This window comes from Prinia subflava, chromosome 5, assembly GCF_021018805.1.
Source record: "Prinia subflava isolate CZ2003 ecotype Zambia chromosome 5, Cam_Psub_1.2, whole genome shotgun sequence".
Lineage (NCBI taxonomy): Eukaryota > Metazoa > Chordata > Aves > Passeriformes > Cisticolidae > Prinia > Prinia subflava.
In genome coordinates, this window is record NC_086251.1 from 36,476,794 (window position 1) to 36,492,144 (window position 15,351).

The following is a 15,351-nucleotide window of genomic DNA, read 5'->3' on the forward strand; positions in this document are numbered from 1 at the left end:
ATGGAGACTAAGTCTGTTAACATCAATCACACCCTAAATGCTAAAGGTATTAAACACATTCAGATATCTTTCAACTGAGGTTCTGAGCACCAGTCCTTTGGGTCTCACAGAAGAGAAGTAAATCCTTTCATAAGCTGAGGTGTTTTTGCTAAATAAAACCATTTCTTTCAGCACTATCATTTTCCCCATCACCAGTACTACAGCTCCTCCATTTTAAAAACCTCAAAACTAACAAATAAAAGTTTCAGCACGTTACACCCCACAACAAATAAACTAAGATGTATTAGAAATTATTGGTAATATTCAACAAATGATGCCTCACTACAGCATTTGATCCACAATGTATCAGTGAGCTAAGATAATCATTAAGATTTCAATTAAGGAAAATAAGCAAATATTTTTTGTTTTATCATTTCAATTTTAATACAGTTAAAAAAAAAAGTAAATGTTATGCATGGTAATGTTTATTAAACAATCACATTTTATTTAAGCATTAAAATGCAGCAGTCTGGAAAAGCTGCCAGAAACAATGTTTGGCTTCAGAAAAGGCAATTATGAAATTACTTCCAATAAAATTCAAATACTCTCTTGTCTGTTAATTAGTTGAATGCTTTAGACTGGAAAGAACAAAAAGTGCAAATCAGCTGAATGTTGCTTTCAAAAGTAAAGTCTTAGTGTCCTACAAGCAATTATTGGAAGGCCTCACCTCAATCTTCATGATAAAGGACAAAATTCTCCAATTCCTACACAATTATAATTTACTGTAACATTTCAAGCAATGCAACATTATTACTAAAACAAAATTAATTCCAAAATATAACTGCAGTATTCTGCCTACCATGAGCACCTCTTTCCTTTTTTTTTTTTTTAAGTTCTAATTTGCTTGACATGAGATGACATGAAATACATTCTTACTGGAAAACTGGAAACTTACATGGAACAATGCAGTTAAACCACTTATAGGAACATGTTCTAGCTTTAGTTAACTTATACCTAAACATACTACTTTACATGAAAATATTCATATTGTGGTATTCTGTTTCTGCTGACAGACTTTGAGCAAAGTGACTCTTCACAGAATAGGTAAATGTTGACCTTCAGTTTAGTTTTTTGTGCATCAGCTTTATGGGAGGACTTGGAAAGAAATGGACAATCTTACGATATACAGGCAAATTTTAGGCATTTAGAAATTTTTTTCCTAATTCAACACAACTATTCAGTGGCAGTTTGAAATAAAAAGGGAGTACCTTTCTGGCTCCTGAATCACTTCAAAATCACTTCCTATGCAAAGATAATGAAAAACACTGTGATTATCATCTTAGAAGGGCTCTAAGAATACACTACTAGCAATTTTTGATTTGTTCTTGTAAAAATTTTTTAAAACATTTTGGAAACATGTTCTTATATGTGGGTACTGCTGCTTGAAACTGAACAGTTGCTCAACATCCAGACAACTATTACAATCTTGCAAAAGCAAAGCAGCTTATAAGCATAATAAACAAATGGTCATTTTGCTAAAATTGAGACCTAATTTAGTAATTTGTAGAATGACTCTTTTGAACTGTGCAACACAAAATAATGTAGCCAACAGTAACATACAGGTACACCATTTAATATTTATTATATGCATTTTATATACATTATTTTTCAACAGCTGTACTTTTGCTATGTGGTACAATCTTAAAAATTTGCTGATTCATAGTTTGTAAAACAGAAACCTTACAAAACTCATCAAAACTCGCAAACTGATCAGAAAAGTTTTGTGGAAGACTAGAAAAAATACTTTTTTGTATTAATCATGCATTACACAAACAAAATTTTTAGTTACACCATAAACTGAAGCACATCTGAAAAATAAAATAAAAGCAGGGAATAACTAGTCAAAACACAGCAGATTTATGAATCTTGAATTAACTACTTTTGTACTCTATTTGAAATGCAAATAAAAATAATTTTCACTCCAAAGGTTCTGAAACAAGATTGGTTTTTTTGGAATCAACTCCACTCCAGGTACTTAACCAGAGGAAAAAGAATTTCTTGGTTTGCAACTTTTGAATTGTCAAATGTCTCATTTTCTTATCTATTTTAGACTGTTCAAAGAGTGCCATAACAGATATACAGGGCCCTTTAACACACTACATAAAAGGATATAAAGACCAACAAAAAGTGAAATAAATAACAATAGGCCATTAGCAAGATGGGTAATCCTTGATAAATAAACTCGTAAATACAGTAAGATGTACAAAATATCACATAGTGATAGGATGCCAAGATTAATTTTTTTTAAGAGTTCATTCAGGGGCGTTAACCCCTCTGTGTTTCATTTGAACACATTTTACAGTCCTTTATTTATGAAGACAGTTATGCAATGATGATGAATTAGCATCCTTAAGCAAGGACTTAGCTGAGCTGTATTAGGCAAAAGAAGGGAAGATTGTGGTTACACGGCAGCGGGTCAGTGAGATCTCTGTGTTTTAGGGTTCTATAATGCAGAAAAACATTATCCATACAATCTTGAGCACTGTTGTGACAGGCTAAATATATAAAAAGACTTATAAAAACTAGAATTTTATCCAAACATTTTGTGCAACTAATGCTAAAATATTTTAAGTTAAATTTCCTTTTCTTTAAAGCAAAATAAAAGTTTAAAAGGGGAATCTGTGGCATTCAACTGATAAACAGAAGATTACTAAGAGATGAAAAGAAAGCTACTCTTGGAGCTCACTTCCCCCCACAAGAGCACCACATTCCTAACCCTAAGGCAGCACACAGAGTCCAAAATAAAAGTCTTTTGTAAGATCAGACTCCACTTTTGCTTAAAGACACCTAAAGAACAGACATACGCTCAGTTCATATCCAGTCAAGGCTACAAATACTGGTTTTCTTTTTGTATTTGTCCCCACCCCCCCAAATACAGTAATTACAGTTATATGTATGAGCCTGACATTATTCAGGATGTGGTGACTTTTCACCAACTTCCACCTGCCCCAGTTAAGAGCCTTCACCCAGGCAGATCAGATGTAGTGTCTTATTGGTAACCTTATAATTGATGGCAGTGACGCATTCCCTCTTTTTTGTCCAAACAGACCTGCTGCTATGTTGCAGGCTTGTTCTGCTATGTCACACGAACACTTTGGCAAGGGCATCAGCTCCTGCACTGGCAATATATGCTTTTGATGGATGAAATGCTACATCATAAATTGATTCATCCAGCTTTTTCCTATGAGCTGTTATTTCTTGCACACATGTCTTGCTGTCCAAATTCCACAACCTAATGGAACAATCATGGCCTGTTCAGGAAAGAAAGAAAGGAAAAAGACAGAAAGACATGGTTAAATTTGTCAGAAATTCAGTGCATCATAAATGTGTAATTTATATAGAACATAACAGAATACGAAAAAACCAAACCCTTACTTCCAGACATTAAATAGATTCCATTAGGATCTACAGCTAGACTTGTGACAGCATCCAAGTGAGCAACCATAGAATGGATCATTTTACCTAAAAGAAAAATAAACAGTGAATTTCCTGTGAAGTACTATTTAAAAGAACATCAACCCATTCCCCTTAAATGCAATATGAGATAACATGCTTATTTAGATTCCAGTAATATTTGAATGGTTCTATTCCATTAGAAATTACGAAGTTTCAACTGCAGACTGTTGTATAAACATAAGGGCAAATGACACACAACTCTCAAAAGGTGTTCCCATTGTAAGCAATCTTTTTATCCACTTGGCATCTCTACTGGCAGCAACAACAACGAAGACCTAAAATGACTAGGTGAGAACCTGTGTCTCTTAAATGTTCTAATAACTGCCCCAGTAGGGGAGTGTTGTTGAAAGCTTTGTAAAACGAGACTTACTGAACCATATCAATGGTCCATCAATCTCTGTCATTGGTAGGAAAGAAAAATAAGGCTACTATAGGTGATACTTGCCCAAAATACTCCTCAGCTTCTAACAACTGTTTGGTTATGTCACAAACCAGAATAGTTAACTCTGCATTCAGCTACTCTTAATGCATTTCTTTACATTGACCTCTCTTCCTGAACTCCTAATAACATCTTCTAGCACCTCATGATGCGTTTGGGAAGGAGTTCCAGAATGTCTGACTGCACAGAAGAACCACTGCCTCTCTCCTATTTTGAGCCTTTCACCTTTTGGGGATTAGCCACTGAATCCGAGTTCATGGGTTGAAAAAGCAAATAAAACCCTGTAAGACCATAGCCGACATGAAGAAAGTATATCAGCTTTGTTGGGTTCTTTGTCTTCCTAAAGAATCTTAGCCTTTTCAGTTTCTAAGATTCTTCCTGAAGAAGCTGAAAGCTACTGAAGATCTTTGATCATCACTCTAACCATTCTCTGAAACATACTAATTTGGCTATATCCCTTTTGAGATAAAGGGAGACTTGATTCAAAGTATTCATACAAAGGTATTAAAAATGTTCTCTTCTGCTGTTTATTCCTTTCCCTCCTTCTAATATGCATTTTGCTATTCTGACTGCTAAGCAACACGCTAGTATTTTTATCCAATCTCTTACCATAACTCTAAGGTTTTACTTTTGAATAAGAACAGTCAGCTCAGTGATTATTATTTTGTATTACAATGTTTCTTTTTCCTTACATGTATCATTTCACATTTATCCACATGGAATTTAATTTGCCTGATTTTGTCTTTTAAGATCTCCAGTTCTTCCTCGTCATCATTCATGTTTAATAACCTGAATTAATGGAAGTTAACTGCCAGTATGTTTCCTGTTCAGATGACACACTATTTTGAACTATTGCTGATCCCTCCAGACCTGCTGATATACCATACAAAGACCACTCACTTCTACCCTGTTTCCTGTCTTTGACCCAATTATTTTTTCATGCAGGTATTTTTTCCTTATTCTTTGTTTCTTTGAAGTAATAAATCTAACTTCAGCAACATCAACACAATGTATTTAATGACCACAATTTAAATACCTATGTTCATGGCAGGTGCAAAGTGGAAAAAATGTCCAGCTTTTTTACTATAGAAAACAAAAATCCCAGGAACACCATCCCCTACTGGGCCCAAAGCAAACACACTTCAAACAGGGATTTTGCATGTGCTTGCTTAAAGTGAGCTTGATTTTCTTTTTCCTTCCAACTTTGATAGGTAACATATAGGAAGTGACAGGTTAATTTCACAAATAGGAAGTTGAGGTTTGTTCTCACAATTTTTAAAATATTTTTTTCATGACAGACAGTGCAGTTTTCTCCTACAGCCTTCTTTACCCTTTCTTCCAGATCCTTTTCTGTTTTATAAACCATATCAACAACTTAAGTATAACACAGGATTTCATTACCATGATGAATTTAGGGTTATTTCTTGCCCTAATGGGTACTAAGTTATCTTTTTTACTACTGAGAGTTGAAAAACATAAATGACACATGCTTAAGAGTTAAAAGCACGGAAATGATGAAAGAAGGAACAAAGCAGACATACTCCACAAATTAGGAATACGTTAAATTCAAGACCACTTTCTCATCCCTCACAACTATCTCTGCCTGTTTTGAGAGTTTTTTCTGACTTCTGAAGTCACAATTGCAACAGTGAAGGTATTTCACAGAGAAGCTAGTGAAAAGATTTAATAATCTTAGAGATATCAAAAGTTCTGTTTTGTGTAAGACTACATCACCAGTAAGTTTTCTACAAATGGATTCTCCCTATGCCATCCAGATTTCTCTACGTGTATTAATTCATACAAATTAGGTTCTCTTTATCCTTACCCGTTTTGTTGTCAAAAAATTTGATGTGTCTATCTTCATGTGCTGTAATAGTTACAGGAAGTGTGGGATGACTTACTACCTTGTTAATATGATTATTTGATTGTACACCTGAAAAGGAAAGAATATTCATCAGCCTTAAAGGAAATGTTAAAGTTAAAATGACGGTATTTTAGCATTACACTTTAGATTACCATACCATTTAATATTATGTAAGTAATATTTTAGGACCAAGGGATCTCCTAAGAAATAAAGTTTCTTGCTTTACAGACTGGAGCAAAGTGAAGTAGACCCTAGCCAAAGTATTTTAATTGATTCCATTTAAAAGTCTCTCTTCAAACTAGGCTTTGCAGAAGATATCTATAAGATAGCTCTTACACAGTTTTGTAACCTGTGTTGAAGTCTGTAAATTGAATTATTAAGTAAACGACACTACTTAGAGGGGAGAGGCAGATTCTCCCCTTTCATTATCCTTTTAGATCATGTTTTATAGAAAGGAATGAGCAGAAACTGGAGGTTTTCCTTATGAAACACTTCAGGAGGTTCCCAAAAAGAAGTCTCCTCTATATAGAGTTCCATCAAATACATGCAATTAATTCTTGATGAGCTACCTCTCTGTAACACTTTATTTGCAGCAACAGGATTTCTAGTAAGTTCACCAGAAAGTGTGTTTAATCCCAACCCGTACAGAACTCTACACTGAATTAAATATTATGTTTAATTCCCCTATTATTCACCTACTTGTCTTAGTATCCTCCATGTCAAACCTATATAATGAAAACTGTGGTTTCATATACAAATCAGACAACTGAATCTTAAGAAATCTTAGAGAACAATAATTATTGCTTTCACTATCTCTAACTACTTTCAAATCCTGCTAATAGAGTCATAAAATGGCTTGGGTGGAGGAGACCTTTAACATCATGTAGTTCCAATCCCTTCTGCCACAGGCAGGACCACCATCCACTACTCCAGATTGTTTAAAGCCACATTCAACCTGGCCTAAAACACTTCCAAGGGATGGAGCATCCCAAATTTTTCTGAGCAACCTGTGCCAGTGTCTCACCACTCTCACAGTAAAGAACTTTTCCTAACACCTAATCTAAACCTACTCTCTTTCTGTTTGAAGCCATTCCCCCTTGTCCTGTCACCACATGCCCTTGTGCAAGCAACTTCCCCTCCAAATTTCTTGTAGGCTCCTTGAGGTACTGGAATATCATAATATTATTTCCCAAGAACCTTCTCCAGATTGAACAACCCCAACCCTTTCAGCCTGTCCTTCTCAGGAGAGGTGCTCTAGCTCTGGGATCATCTTCATGGCCTTGCTCTGGCTTCAGGGCAGGGTCTCACAAAAGCAGAATAGAGGGGTTCAAACACCCTTCCACAGTTTTTGTTCCAAGCACCTTCAAGTATCAAACTATCTTTCAAACTGAATGATGCAGCAGGAGTAAAACTTTTATTTACTACACCATACAATGAGGTACAATAATAATACAACAGGTACCTCATTCAAGATGGGTATTTATTACAGAAGAGCTCCACTTACCAGATTCTACTTGTGATGAAAACATTACCACTGACTGGGATGTTTCTAAATCATAGATGACTGTGCTGCCAGTGTTAAAAGATGCCACCATATGAGCAGGGTCACAGCCTATAAAGTCGACTGATGTGGGTATTCCATGCTCTAGAAAGAGCAAAAAATATATTTAGAAAGAAGGACGCACTCTCAAAATTCTTGACAGTTTAAACGTTTAAGGTCATACTTAAAGAAGACACTTGCTCTTTTCTTTAAAGTAATGCTACAGCACCATGATTATTTTATTACAAGTTACACTTTTAGCTATGTTACCTAGTTTGGATAAATGGAGATAGTGAGCCTGGATGCATCACCAGCTGCGTCATAACAGATTTTCAAAACCATTGCAAAAAGTTACCTTTCTCTCCATTGTAAGTGCAAATACAGGGAATTTTTTCTGGTGGGTTCCATAACCTAATAGTGCCATCTGCTGAACAAGAGAGTAAGTGATTCTTTACACCACTGTAAGCAAGACCCCAGACTGCATCTGTGTGAGCAATTAATGTGCCAGCTAGAACGTTTGGCTCTGGAAAAAAAGTTCAGAAAGGAAATCTTTTTAGTGAAGAAGCATTAAGTATTTCTTGTACCTCAACATAAATTAAATTCCACATAAATCTGCTGTATGTCCCCCTCCCCGTCCTGTATCAGCAACAGCTAAAATATTACACAAGTCCTTTTGCACAACCACTGCCATCTTTCTCAAAAAAACCAACTAACCAAACAGGAAGGCAAACAAACTCAAACAAAAAAAACCCCTACCAAACCAGCCAATGAAAAAACCCCCACAAAGAACCCAAACAATGTATGCCCCTTTTCCAGAATGAAACACTCTTGTTACCACTTCCTTTCTTATTTCTTCCTTCCATATTCAACATTTTAAAGATGCTTGATCACAGCCCTTCCTTTGCACAAGGTGCAGAAAATCACTTTTCCACAAATACTGGTGCTTTCTAATGTGGTTTTTACTCAGCATACTTTGCTGACGCATAGGTATCTGGCTATTTTCAAAAAAACTGTCAAGCACACTAAGAATTAAAACAGGACTAATTTTCTCCTGTGGAGCTGGGAAGCTTATTTTCATCTCCCTGATACTTTATAGTTGCCTTTTATAGAGGGTTTCAAAATCTATGCAGAGTTTTCCAAGCAGTTATCAGCTATTTAATTGTAGAGGCATCTAAAATTAAAGATATCTAAAGTTAGGGGCCTGAGATGCCAAGTCAGAAACATGGTACGTAGAATCTGAGCACACTTATCTCAGTTTTCTGGCAAATTTCCATCAGAAGAAATAAATAATCATTAAGAAGTTGTAATTATGGTTCAAAATACTTTGCTTCTCAAAAACATGTTATGATTTTTTTTTACTGCATAAATGTCAGGAATTGCTAAGTCTCCCTATTACTCTTCTACACAAAGTACATCACCAGTGCAAGCACGAGTAAAAAACTGATGTTTGTCACACATAAGTAGTTGAAAATACACAGTGTAGCTGAGAAATGGCAGTAATATTTCACAAAAGCTCTAAAAAACAGATTAACATCAAGTAGAAAAATGATGTTCAAGACAACAGTCAGGAGTTGTTTATGTTTTAAGAGGTACTTACCATAGGTATCATATGGATCCACACTAGGGCTAGGCATGTTCCACCACTGGATGGTTGCATCAATACCACCACTGAAACACTGCTCTCCATTGGAACTAATGGCCAATGACAGTACAGGTCCACTATGAGAGACAGAGAGAAAGCTGATTGGTAACTGCCTGCAGGATAGAAGTGAAAATCTGGCTATGCTCAAAAAACCAGCTGGATTGCTCAAGCACTTAAGAACCCCTTAAACTCCACAGAAAAATTCTATTAAAACATTTTTTAAGCCTCAACAAAAACCTCTTTTAACCTCTATTAAAATAATAATAATTAATTAACTAAAACTATGCAAACTGAAGCAATTCAAAGAAGACCACCATATTTCTGAGAAGCAACAGTGCTAAAACCTACAAATGGTGACTTTTTACAGCATGTTTATGCCAACCTAACAGCTAGCTGTGCAGAGAGAGGTGGCTGTAGCCCTCCTCCCGGGCAAATATTTTCTCATCCTACTTTTAAGAACAGATAGTAACGTATGCCCCAGGAAACTGGCTCAGAGAAATGATCCTAAAAACTGTCCCTTTTGGCCAAAACTAGACTCCTATTGGTTTAACTTCCTCAACCTGCTTGTTGTGATACCATACAAGCACAAGTTGTAGCCCAAAGGAAGAAACAGGACACATCACTACCGCCACTGGTTTAACTGTACTGTAAAACCACATCCCCAGAATTAGGTGTCTGGGTCATTTGATGGCATGGTCATGACATAAATGAGTGCAGCTAAACAAACTTGAACTACATATTTGAAGATCTTGAAAAGGAAGACTACTGGCTAAATCCACCTATACATTTGGTAAAGTGAAGAATAAGGATGTTGCTCAGTAACTGCCTGAGGGGAAATTATTTTGTTTGTATTTACTGTATGAGTAAAATTATTTTGTTTCATCACACCAGAAGTCACAGGGTGGGGATTAGTTCTCTATCAGAATTTCCCCAAACCTTACCCTTTGGTATTCACTAACAAACACAAAAGTAACAGCTAAAATTTGGACAGACATCTGGAGAATTCAACTGGTCAGTGACCCTCTTTATCACTCACAAGAACTTGTATTTCAGGAGGACAAATTGGTCACCCAGTCCTGGGTAAGAGTGGTTTATGCCTTAGGTAATAAATGAGAAAGCAAGACATTCTGTTCTATCATGTGGCATAAGGGAACGAGAGGGTGATAAGAGCATGTGTAGATTTCCTAATATAAACTATGAATTCATTTTCTTTTTTGCTGCTTTTGAGGCCAGCACAGGAAGTGCCACCCAATTCCATGCTTATCAAAGAACCCTCTTACAGTTTACCTGCTAACTGCGTTGGAGAGTAGACCTTTACTTATGTAAGCAAAGTACTAGTCTGGCTATCAGCTCTGTGTTTTTTATCTTGCCTTCTTATTGAAAGAAAGCAGAATTCAAAACTAGCAAGTGAAACTCAGGCAGTAATAAAGCAGTTAACACAAGCTTAAAAATCACCTCAGACCTGTATCTGAAGCTACTAGCCAAGACCAGCCTTTACCTTACTCATCTTTTCCACATATTATATATAAAACCCACAGTCTGAGACATGTCTTTGGTGATTTCATTACCATCATCTATAGCTTCTGCTTTCCACTGCAACTAATCAAATTTGCCACTTTGCTGTTCTTGTTATCATGGACTCTTCAACTCATAACAGAGACTTGGTATTAAGCTGCTTTAGAAAAGATAATGGGTTTTGTCTACACAATGTCAAAATAGTACAATCTGAGGCTCTTACACTGAAGTTTTTTATCATTACATGAGATAACGACAATGTATGTATCAGCCATGAAGAATGTCAAACACTCACATGTGGGCCCTAAATGTGTAGATGGGTTCTACATCTAAAGAGGCACTCCTGAAAGAAAAAGAAGAGGTATTATACCACATGAAATCTCTACTGAAAAACTCTACTGAAAATATACGAGTTTAATCAATTTCAAAGGCATTTAAAACACAACTAATGTTTTATAAAAACCCATATACTTGCTTTTTGGCAGGAACCGTTTTCTGCAAATTCCAAAGTTTTAGAGTATGGTCCTCAGAGGCTGTAACCAGCACAGGCTCTACAGGATGAAAAGCTAATGCTCGCACTCCGTCAAAATGACTGCGTAGCGTATACTTAGGGTTCCATGTCTTTCGGAAGGCATCTTTATTAGCTGGCAACTTAAAAGAGAAAAGCAAAGGAGTCATTTTATCTTGGATTTTAAAATACGGGTTTTATATATATCCCCTCATATCTTTAGAAAACAGCCTATACTTGGTTCAGCTAATTCAACTTAAAGTTTGCATTTATCTGTTGATTTATCTATATACATCTACAGCCCCATCTGGCCAGCTACACAGTCTGCAAATTTTTCTCTTGTAACAGTTTCCTTTGACCCAGGCTGGAATGATATACAATGTTAAACACACAGAAAAGAAGACTTGATTTTTAAAACTGATTTTAATCCTTTTGTGCAATGATACTCATTCTTCTTCCTTGCAGAACGAGAAATGTTTCATTGTGTATTATGTTGACTGCTCCCCAGAAAGGGATTACAGCCATCAAAAGTTCATTTATCACTTAAACACAATAAAAATTAACTTGAGGTGCTTGGTGAGTGATCTTCCTCAGATGAGTAACTTGACTGAGATTGACAAGAAACACACATATTTCTTGAATACTTCTACAGGTAAAGTTATGTATACAGAAATAGCTAATTAAGATTTTACTACACATTTGTCATGATTTTAAACATAACATTACACAAATATTTTTAAGTCTTTAATGATTTAAAAATATATTTGTGAGACAGTAACTGAGCTGCTGTGTGAAGCAATATATGCAAACTATACATTTATATACTATGAACATCCAATTCATACTCTTAACCTACAGACTGTTAGGCTAAAATATAATAATTACAGCTACTTGATATTAATTATAGGTAACTCAGAAGAGTTACCAGAAAAATCCAAGCCCTTCTAGTGATTGCAAGAGACTAATTTACAGCTTTGAATACAATTTATATTTATGCAGCAAGCAGACCCTTAAAAGACTACATCCCATCCTAAGCCTCCATCACAAATAAATAACATGGGTTTATCCAAGTACTTCTCTCTTCCCCTAAAGGTAGTTTAGAAAACTGACTTGAATTAGATGAACAAAACAAGTAAACTAAGAGTGAATGGAAACAAATTGTATCCTTTGTCCTACACAAATGGGAACGAATTGTATCTTTTGTCCTACACAGTATCTATTCAGCATGTAATCGTTAAAGTACTTTTCTCCACTGTAGACCAGAATAGCTTGACTTCTCAAACTAATTTTAGCAACACTACTAAGAAATTAAAATCTCCCATAGCTAATCAAATCTTACTAGCTTTTATCTGTCAGGAATGAAAATAATCAGATAATAGTGTAACATGTACTAATAAGTATTTTTGGACCAAGCCTGGATTGAATTGTTGCTACTCACTCAAACCAAATTCAATTCTATCCAACAAAACAAAGAGGTTCAGACAATAAAATTTACTGGTCTGAATTAGATATGCAGACATTTGCTTTTCCATTATATTACTGTAAGTTTCTGCCCTAAGCGCAAACTTTACCTAATTCCAATCAAGGCACAGAAACTTGTTATACCAGACATGTAATCTGAATTTTTGGGGTTGTTTTAAATACCAACCAAGAAAAACATATAATAACAAAGTATTTTGTTTGCAATCTTCCTACTTCAAAGTACAATGAGTACTACAATATTTTAACTGAGATTTATTTATCACTACACTGCATATTATATACAAGCTTCATAAAAAGAATCATCTTTTGTTTCAGGAAACAGAGCAGAGTGGAATTCTGGAGTTCTGCATTAAACATAATTTGGGCCAAACTGTTTATTTCTTTCCCTCCTCAAATAGAAAAGAGAAGGGAAGGGAGGAAAGAAAGGGGAAAACAAGAGGTATTTTTCTAGCAAATAGAGTTCCCTGATATTTTAAATCCTCATTATGTAATGTATTCACCCACCTAGCTAACTTATGTTGCCTTGTATTGCAGTGATCTGAGGCTTAGAGAAATTAAAGCCAAAAACTTGAAACAACAATCCTTAATTTTAGCACATGATATGTCCCAGATTATGCAGAAGACTTTCAATTTTGAGGGTGCAATATGCATCCACACAACAATAATATCTATGACAGTTGTGATGAAAAGGCATTTGAGCAAATCAGAACTGGATACAGTGACCCTTATTTTTCAAACATGAAGAGTTGATTCTGTCTCTCTTTTTCTTTCTTTTTTCTTAAAAGGGTTGTTGCAACAGTAATTTTGTTTTCAGCCGTACAGAGAAATCTGCTAAAATCTGCCATAGAATTTACACAAGTTATGAAAAGTATGATACATTTCCTATTTTAAGTATAGCTTTGAAGTTTTAATTTTTTTAAAAGGGACAGGAACATCTTGGTTCTTTTAGAAGACACCACATACACTTTACTAGAAATCTAGTTATATAACAACCAATTTTAAAAAATTCTTTTCCCTATCCATATATCTAATGAATCTTGATATCCTTACTGCAAGAGTAAGGATACAAGAGAAAAATTGATACATCCTTAAAGAGGTCCTTACAATCTCTAAGAAAAAAAGGTAACCAGTAATGTATTTCCAAAAAACAACCAACCAAAAAACCCAACCCCACCCCAGAAAAACACAGTCAAGGACTTGGAAAAGGATTTGATGACTACAAAGTATAAACCTGAAATTATTTCACGAAATGGGCCAGAGGAATAATGGAGAAGCAGTGAAATGTAACAGTGTGTATCAATGTTTTGAAAGTGTGACATCTCCAAAGCCTCTCAAAACATAAGGCGTAGATGGACACACTGCCCCACTGAGCCTGGGTGCTCTACTCTAAGTGTGTATTTATATACACACACTGGAAAGACAATCAAATCATGAGAAGAGAGACCATGGAAACACACAGCTTCACTACCTGCTCTTCCCTTTTTCCATGGGCCTTAGTGGACTTTACCAAACACCAAGAAAGATCAAATAACCCATTCATGCTGTCTTGAAAGCACAGGCAAACCAGACTGAAACTACACCTGAGCTAAAAAACAAAAAACAGCTCCCTCTCAACAAAAGAAAAGGCCAAGGAATGAAGATCTTTTCCTTGCCCCTGCAATCAACAGAATCCTAACACATTGAAAGGAGACATGAATTGCCCTATCTCAAACAAGTACTCCCCAACAGCAAGCAAAAATTTTAGAAAACAATAATTAATAACTGCAGGCAGTGTGTTTTTATGGTTTTATGTTACTTTTTTCTTGAAAATGTTGTAACTTATTGGAGATTTCCATGTTTACAGGCTCCAATAAAGGAAAGCTTTCCATTTTTCAGTCAGTCCTACTGCAGGAGAACACCACTGTCTGCTGCTATGGAATCCAAAAATATACAAATGGGAGCATTTGATTTGGCAACATTATTCCCTCGGTGTACAAACAACTTCATGCACCGAAGTCAATGTAAGTAACTAGATAATAAGAAAGACATGATTTGACTATACTGTCTAACAGATGACTAGTCTTGGAGACAACCTCTGAATTTAATCAAACATACAGAAATCTTTTGAGTTGTAATTGAAATTCCTATGATTTATACTTAACCTCCATCCTGTATGCATATCCTCTCCTTTTCAAAATACAACACTCATCAAGGAGTGATACATGAAAGCTAGTGGAAGCCTGTGGTGCCTTTAATTATTCATGCACTCTAATAGCTCACAAAAGCTATTTGAAGAGCATGGACCTATTGGGAGCAAATGCATTAAGTGTTCTGGTTTGAGGATTTTTCATTCTTCTTGTTTTACCCACACATTAATTTAGTGTAACACCTCCTTGTCTGGAGATACACTGGAAAAGGAGGTGACTTCAGCTTACAAGGGCATTAGACTACGATGTACTACAAGTACTGTATTCAAGGTAAACGGTAAGACATGGTCTTACTGTGCTGCACATCCACAGCTATGAGGGAACAGCTTCACAAATTAAAACTATCATGGACTTTTTAAACTAAAGAAACATTGTGATGAAAACTAATAGCATCTGAATTTCAGTCTTCAAAGTCATGACAGGACAGTGTCATCTTAAATATAAAAAATTGTTGCCATGTGTGTTATTTCATACTTTGTTTTTTCTAATCCACGAAGTCAGCAGCCACTGTTCATTTTTCAGCTATGCTTTAAAAGGAAGAAAATATCCTAAGAGTACTGGGAAAGGAGGACTAGACAAGAAGCAGGGAAACCAAGTGACAATTATGGTCAATCTCAACTCATTTTTGGTGAATGGTCTAGCAAGAAAACAAAACTCTACTTCTATCTTTGTCTCCTGTA

General features: G+C 35.6%; 1 protein-coding gene across 4 annotated transcripts in view; it reads right to left on the reverse strand.

Annotated features, from left to right (window-relative positions):
* Positions 1 to 1,596: 1,596 nt before the first annotated feature.
* The window catches only part of STRN3 (striatin 3), a 60,825-nt gene continuing 47,070 nt past the window's right edge, over positions 1,597 to 15,351 (reverse strand). For all 4 annotated transcript variants that reach the window (XM_063398870.1, XM_063398869.1, XM_063398871.1 and 1 more), the window contains 8 exons: positions 10,971 to 11,146; positions 10,791 to 10,838; positions 8,936 to 9,057; positions 7,694 to 7,861; positions 7,303 to 7,443; positions 5,760 to 5,867; positions 3,415 to 3,501; positions 1,597 to 3,290 (listed from right to left, as the gene is read on the reverse strand). In XM_063398870.1, coding sequence (XP_063254940.1) covers positions 3,121 to 3,290; positions 3,415 to 3,501; positions 5,760 to 5,867; positions 7,303 to 7,443; positions 7,694 to 7,861; positions 8,936 to 9,057; positions 10,791 to 10,838; positions 10,971 to 11,146 — 1,020 coding nt within the window. In that variant the 3' untranslated portion in view covers positions 1,597 to 3,120. The remainder of the gene's footprint in view (positions 3,291 to 3,414; positions 3,502 to 5,759; positions 5,868 to 7,302; positions 7,444 to 7,693; positions 7,862 to 8,935; positions 9,058 to 10,790; positions 10,839 to 10,970; positions 11,147 to 15,351) is intronic.